Source organism: Durio zibethinus, chromosome 22, assembly GCF_047325235.1.
Source record: "Durio zibethinus cultivar Kanyao isolate XHJ-2024 chromosome 22, ASM4732523v1, whole genome shotgun sequence".
Taxonomy (NCBI): domain Eukaryota; kingdom Viridiplantae; phylum Streptophyta; class Magnoliopsida; order Malvales; family Malvaceae; genus Durio; species Durio zibethinus.
This window is the reverse complement of record NC_143183.1, coordinates 3,399,545-3,407,720: the sequence shown is the minus strand read 5'-3', so window position 1 is coordinate 3,407,720 and position 8,176 is coordinate 3,399,545. Positions and strand designations below refer to the sequence as shown.

The 8,176-nt window shown below is 27.2% G+C and overlaps 1 protein-coding gene across 1 annotated transcript; it reads left to right on the top strand.

Annotated features, from left to right (window-relative positions):
• Positions 1-2,742: 2,742 nt before the first annotated feature.
• LOC111307031 (protein ACCELERATED CELL DEATH 6-like) lies at positions 2,743-7,477 on the top strand. Its single transcript, XM_022905097.2, has 3 exons — positions 2,743-3,583; positions 5,491-6,017; positions 6,610-7,477. The coding sequence occupies exons 1-3, from the start codon at positions 2,887-2,889 to the stop codon at positions 7,171-7,173; spliced, it is 1,788 nt and encodes a 595-aa protein (XP_022760832.2). The 5' UTR covers positions 2,743-2,886; the 3' UTR covers positions 7,174-7,477.
• Positions 7,478-8,176: the final 699 nt, after the last annotated feature.

The window sequence follows — 8,176 nt, the reverse complement described above, 5'->3', positions numbered from 1 at the left end:
TTACCAATATATTGAAGATTTTAGAATTTAAAAATGATTTTTGAAAAATAAAAAAGCCTACCAACATATTGAAAAAGGTTTTAAAATATAAGAAAAATGGGAATAAAACATTACCAACATATTCAATCATTTAGAAATTTAAAAATAACTTTTGAAGATAAATAAAAAATTTACATAAAAATGATTTTTGTAAAGTTTGTTTTCTAAGATCAATGCTTCCTTTTGTATGATGCACCTTATCAATCTTTGAACTTGAAGCATAATGAATTACTTGTTGGGGTACAAAAATGCAAAGGTTTAACCTAGCTAGTAATAAAGGCATATCTTAACATGGAATAAAGATTAGAATAAAGTATAACTTAAACAGAAAAAGAACATTGATGCAAAAGACATTTGGTTATTTTATTTAAAAAACCTTATTAAAAAATTGGAAGATTTTAAAATTAAAAAATTGAAATAAAAAAAATCTTACTAACATATTGAAAGTTTAAAAATTTAAAAATAATTTTTGGTAAATAAAAAAACTTAATTACTAACATATTGAAAGGTTTTAAAATTTATGAAAAATAGAATTAAAACATTACCAACATATTAGAAGGTTTAAAAATTTAAAATAACTTTTGGAAAATAAAAAAAATACATAAAAACTACTTTTGTAAGGTTTGTTTTCTGAGGTCAATGGTTACTTTGTACGATGCATCTCATCAACCTTCAAACTTGAAGCATAATGAATTACTTGTTAAGGTACCAAAATGCAAATGTTTAACCTAGTGCAAAGGTATAATTCAATGTAGAATAAAAATTAAAATAAAAGTATAACTTAAATAGAAAAAGAACATTAATACAAAAGATATCAATTGTTTTATTGAAAAATCTCACCAAAATATTGGACGTTTCTAAAATAAAATAAAATTTTGAAAAAAAAAATCTTACCAACATATTGAAGGCTTTAAAATTTAAAAATGATTTTTTGAAAATAAAAAAATCTACCAGCATATTGAAATGTTTTAAAATTTAAGAAAAATAGAAATAAAACATTACCAATATATTAGAAGGTTTAGAAATTTAAAAATAACATTTAGAAAACAAATTTAAAAAATTACTTAAAAATGATTTTTGCAATATTTGTTTTCTAATGTCAATGCTTATTTTGTATGATGCACCTCATCAACCTTCAAACTTGAAGCATAATGAATTACTTGTTGAGGCACCAAAATGCAAAGGTTTAGCCTAACTGGTAGGAAAGGTATAATTCAACTTGGAATAAAAGATTAGAATAAAGTATAGCTTGAATGAAAAAAAGAACATTAATGTAAAAGATATCATTTGTTTTATTGGAAAACCTCACCAAAATATTAGAAGGTTTTAAAATTTTAAAAATAATTATGAAATAAAAAAAATTACCAACATATTGAAGTTTTTAAAATTTATGAAAAATAGAAATAAAATATTACCAACATATTAAAAGGTTTAGAAATTAAAAAATGACTTTTAGAAAATAAATTACATAAAAATGATTTTTGCATGCTTACTTTGTGTGATGCACCTCATCAACCTTTAAACTTGAAGCATAACGAGTTACCTTTTGAGGCACCAAAATGTAAAGGTTTAACCTAGCTAGTAGGAAAGGTATAATTCAACATGAAATAAAGATTAGAATAAAGTATAACTTAAACAGAAAAAGAACATTAATGTAAAAGAAATTGTTTGTTTTATTTCAAAACCTTGCCAAAATATTGGAAGGTTTTAAAATTTTAAAAAATGATTTTGAAATAAAAAAATCTTACGAAATATTTAAGGTTTTAAAATTTAAAAATGAGTTTTTGGTAAAAAAAAAAAATTATCAACATATTGAAAGGTTTTAAAATTTAAGAAAAATGGAAATAAAACATTTTCAACATATAACATATTAAAAGTCTTAGAAATTTAAAAATGATTTTGGAAGAGAAATAAAAAAAATTACATAAAAATGATTTTTGTAAAGTTTGTTTTCTAAAGTCAATGCTTACTTTGTATGATGCACCTTATCGGCCTTAAACTTGAAACATAATAAATTACTTGTCGAGGAGCCAGAATGCAAAGGTTTAATCTAGATAGTGGTAAGAATATAATTCCACATGGAATAAAGATTAGAATAAATTATAACTTAAATGGAGAAAGAATATTAATGTAAAAGACATCGGTTGTTTTATTTAAAAACCTCATCAAAATGTTGAAAGGTTTTAAAATTTTAAAAAATAATTATGAAATAAAAAAATCATACCAACATATTAAATGTTTTAAAATTTAAAAATGATTTTTGAAAAATAAAAAAATTACCAACATATTGAGAAGTTTTAAAATTTAAGAAAATGAAAATAAAACATTACTAACATATTAGAAGGTTTAAATATTTAAGAATGACTTTTGAAAATAAATAAAAAAAATTACATAAAAGTGATTTTTACAATGTTTGTTTTTTGAGGTCAATGCTTACTTTGTACCATGTCTCTCATCAACCTTCAAATTTGAAGCATAATGAATTATTTATTGAGGCACAAAAATGCAAAGGTTTAACCTAATTAGTAATAAAGGTATAATTCAATATGGAATAAAGATTAAACTAAGGTATATTTAATCGGAAAAGGAACATAAGTGTAAAAAAAAAAATTTATATTGCAATATAATGAAGTTATTATATATTTGAAGTAATAAGCAAGGCACAATGATTGGAAATTTGGAATATTGAGAGGCAACGAAAGATATAAAAAGGCAAGACGGTTTATGATAATTTTGCCTGCCTTGGCTTAATTAGATCGAATAAGAGAGCCAACCTTTTTTTTTTATTATTATTTTCATATTTAAGTCTAATATTCAACCAACAAACCACATCAACTATAGGCAAATATGACGTCTTCATCCTTCCCCACCTGCATCTACATGAACCATGATATGTTCCAAGCTGCAGAAGATGGAAACTGGGAAGTACTCGGTGGTCTTGAATCTCTTGACCGCCTGGTGGACGGAAGGCAGAACACAGCCCTTCATATTTACTCCAGAACCGGGGGAGGCCGGGTAGTTACTTTATGCCACCAGAAATATAGAGTGAAAAAAATGCCATCCCTTAACTTTCTCAGGCAACTCGTCGACAAGTGCCCATCACTGCTATTACAACCCAATCTCAACGGGGAAATCCCATTGCACATTGCAGCCACAAATGGGCATTCTGCTATTGTGAAATTCCTTATTGATCGCACCAAACTTCCTCAAGATGAAGATCTGGAGAAGAATTTAGAAGCAACCAGGGTAAGGCAGATGCTGACTATGAGGGATGATCAGGGAAATACTGCTTTGCATAAGGCGGCTCGATATGGTCAAGTTGAGGTGCTGCGAGAATTGATGAAGGCATTAAACTCTCATCATCATTACTTTTCAATATTCTCCGCTAATAAAAGCGGTGAGACTCCACTCTACATAGCCGCCATTGAAAAATATCCTCTTTTTGTGGCTGAGTTATTGCATACTTGCAATTCAACGTCAATGCCTTACGGCGGCCCCCATGGTAGAACAGCTTTGCATGCAGCAGTCATGGCCGGATATAAAAGTAAGCTAGCTCATTACTTATTTGCTCATATTTCTTTTTTCTACTTCTATTAATTTGTTTTCATGCTCATTTGATTTTAAAATGAAAATAAATAAGGACAATGATATTCGAATACTAATTCTATCAGAATTAATTTTAAAAAATAATTTAATCTCATCTTTTGAATTTGTTGAATTCAATAATTAGAAAAAAAATTGATATTAGTTGATCCATTCTCATTATTAATAATATAAAGCATACACACATTGAAAAACTTGTAAACTGAAACCAGGTATTTTTGTTTACTAAATTTTTAAATTAAAATTTTTTTATCATAACTTCAAATTTTAATAATAAAATTAGTATTTTAGATACAAAAAGAAATTTAATTATTTAAATTATTATCATTAAAATAATTATTTTTGGTAATGATTTTCAGATAGCTTTTATTGATTAGTTTATCAAATAATGGTAAAGTTAATTAGAGTTTATGAATAATTAAACTTCATATTATATATATATATATATGTATGTGCGTGTGCACATGCATGTGTGTGAGATGTTTTTTTTTTTTTTTTCAAATCATTTTGGATTGACTTAAACATTAATAGTGTATATACTCATATTTTTTATTAATAAATTTTTTGTATAATGATTATTTAAATATCTCTTAAATGGTTAATTATCAAACGGAGCAAAATTCACACTCCACCTTTGATCTTATACAAGTAAAAGTAATATTATACATTTTGCTAAAGTAGTATCATACATTTTGCTTTGAATTTGAGTTTTAATTTTTAAAAATATTTTTTTTTATCTAAACACCTTTTTCTTATTTTTGAAAGTAAAAAAATAGTTATTTGTTATCTGTTCAAACCTATGCACATGTGGACATTTGGAAGCTCTTAAAATAAGGATTAGCATTGTATACAATCACGTTTATAGAATTATCGCATTATATTAACATATTGATCTTTTAATTATATCTTAAATGACATTTGGCTACTCTTTAAACATGTTTATAAAATTTATAACTGGAGTCTTAATTCTAGTAAATCAAATCAGGGCTCTAATTCTAAAATTCTTAAGTACTAAAAAAATTAAAACCTATCTATTTTTGTGTATAAGATAAATATTTATTATATTAATTTACTTAATTATATTTTAATAGATATGTGAAAAATGATAACACATTGAACTTGTTTTGTGAAATTTAAAAAATAATTTTTTATTAATATAATATAATAATATATAAACCAAAATCACCAATTATTTTTTTAAGTAATTAAATTCCTTCTTGATCACTTAAGTTTCTTTTAGAAAAAAAAAAACACAATTATTTTGCTTACTCATGAACTTATGAAAAACAATGTTTTGGATACTCAGATTTATAAGTGTTTATTCTTTTGATCACTGAGTGTTAAATGATGATTATAACATATCTTTCTCCTTAACATTTCATGTCATGTGACATATCAGCGTGCATGGCAAAAATAATAACACTTGTATACGTTCTAAACTATTATTTTCAAATTGAATAATCAAAAGAAAATCTTAAAATATTAAGGGAATAAAAAGAGATAATTTTAATCCTAATATGTTTTTCTACAATAAAAGGTATAATTTGGGATAAAAAAAAAAGATTATTAGTGTTAGAATTTAAATTCTAAACTTATTAAATTTAAAGATAGTTGAATAAATTAATTGAGTTAAATTAATTTTTTTAAAACCTATAATTATATTCAAATATTATATCTATATAATCAATTATTGCATCATAATTAAATTACAATAATTGAATAATCAATTAATAAACTACTACTTAACTAAATAATCAAATTCACATGCCATATATATAGCTTAAATGTAGGATGTCAGAGTTTTACATCATATATTCGAACTTTTTAAAATGAATTGTGTTTTGTTAGGGACAACGGAAATACTGTTAAAGGAAAAAATGCATTTAGCCAAAGAAACCGACGATAAAAGGCGGACTCCACTTCACTATGCTGCGCATTTGGGTCGCCGTCCAATTGCAAAACTGTTGTTAGGGACCGATGCATCTGCTGCTTATATGACTGATGAAGAGACAGGCACGACGGCACTTCACATGGCAGCTTGGCGAGGACATTTAGGCGTAATGGAAGACATTATCACCTATTGTCCAGGTTGTCGCGATATTGTTGACAAAAATGGCAGGAATTATCTTCACTTCGCCATCGTTGCTTTAGAACCCACACAATTTACGATCTTAATAAAGGGTTATATTATCAGTGAGGAGATTTCTCTTCGAAATCTTTTGCACCAAAAGGATGTCAATGGGAGCACGCCTCTCGATGTCGTTAATTTTGGACCTACTCATCTGCGCATTAAAAGTACTTTTTTTGCAGCTAGTATTCTTAAAGCTCATGGATTTGGACGACTGGTTTATGGAATTTCAGATCCAAAAATGGAGGTAGGCAGCTGGCTCCACCCTGCTTAAATTAATTTTTTCCTGTGGCCTTTTTTTCTATATTATTGGTGAAGTTTTTAAATTTTCATCAGTGATATTGGAATGTTGTCACATACATATCCTATTACGTACTTTTTATATAAATTTCTTAATCTTTTTTAAAAATGTGGCATCCTCTAACTTTGCAGGTGAAGATTTTAAATTACATTGGTGATGGATGAGATAATTTTTTTTTATTGTATATACATACATAATATAATAAAATTTTGTGTCAGTTTCTTAATTAAAATAAAAAATTTATAATATAATGTATCAAATAATAATTTTTTGTTTCTATATGAAATTTTACTATGCTTCACCCCAGGATTTTACTTTGAAAATTAAACCTTAAGCTCTAATTATTGAGATGTCTTCTTAATTAGAGACAAATACCTTAGTAGCAAATAATGGAAGGTAAATATTTGATCAAAAGATTGGATAGAAATAAAGATAAAGTTTGGTTTATGAAGTTTAAAAATCCCATCTCTAATGTATAGATGACAAACGCTAATCATTAAGCCTGAAATTGACGATTAATGATAAATATGTTATGCAGAAACTGGTTCAGGAAATGTTGAAAGAGATAGGGGATAAAGCAGAAGTGGCAGGGGTACCGGTTCACAACTCCTTCCGCGAGTGTTTTGTGTGGAAGGATGATGGGGCCAAAGGGGAGAAAATCGAGATTCTGAATAAAGCAACCAATGCCCATTTGTTGGTTGCAACGCTAGTAGCAACCGTAACATTTACTGCAGCATTCACGGTGCCTGGTGGATACAAGAGCGAGCAAGGCACTGCAACCTTAAGTCGTGACTCAGCTTTTAAAGCCTTCATTATTACAGATACCCTCGCATTTGTTTTCTCCCTTTTAGCCATCGCCCTGCATTTTACTGTAGCGTCAGAATCTAGGAAGCTAGTTCAATACCTTCTTGAGTATATTCAAGTGGCCGATTACTTAACTTGTCTCGCAATGGCTGCCATGGTGATTGCTTTTAGCACAGGCACTTACGCTGTGTTAGAATCTTCCTCGGGGTTTGCTATTGCTGCTTGTTCCCTTGGGATCAGCTTCTTTCCCGGCCTGATCATTGTAACTTTAATTCTCGCCTGGTTATCCACCCGTTAGACAACTGGTCCTAAACCACAAACCTTGTGGAAAATAAAAAATAAAATAAAAAAGACTTTTCTTTTTTATATATGAAATGCAATTTATTTAAACAAAATAATAAACAAATAAAATGCAAATGTTTATTTCTATATATATGAACCATACGAAATAAAGGCTATTTCAATATTCAAGGATTCAATATATATACATATATATATTATTTAAAGTTAATAAAAATTAATATTCAAGAATTATGAGACTCGAGCAGCCAAGATGCGCCGAGGGAAACAAGAGAGAATAATAAGGAGAAAGAAAAAAAGAAGAGCTTTTGTTCTTTTATTGTAATCTACTTTTCTGGAGTTGGTTTTAGGGTTTTGGCTATATATCTATCTATCTAATATTATTATTAAAAAAACACATGCAAGTCTCACGGATTTTACGTTTTTTGTAGTGAGGAAAGGCGGATTTTGATATGTCCAAGGGTCGAAAGGATATAGATCCAAATCAATTCGGCTGAGCTTGGGTCAAGAAATTAAATGTTTGAGTCCGACTTGATTTTAAATATTTAAAAATTAATAAAATATTTTATTTAATATTTTTAAAAATTCAAGTCTATTGAATCGAGTGGGGCTTAGATAAGGATTTTCCAAGTCCAATAATATCAGACGTTGGATAAAACCTCAATCATTATTATTTACATTATAATTTTTTGAAGTAAAGAGACTTTTCAAAAGTGTTTGATCGCGCTAAAATAAAGCATGAATTTAATAAAAATTAAATTAATTTTAATTATAATTTTTTATTTCAAGTTTTCAACTAAATATCAAACGTGCATGTTTTTCCTTTCCTTTTTAACTCATTATAATTTCTTATTTTCATATAATTCTTTACTTTTAATTTTATTCTAAAATGGCATCTCATGTTTTTCAATTCAAAAATTAAAGATTGAGATCACTTTATAAAAGATTATTATAAAACACCATACCTTCTAATCTCAAATTTTCTCTCCACTTTTTCAAAA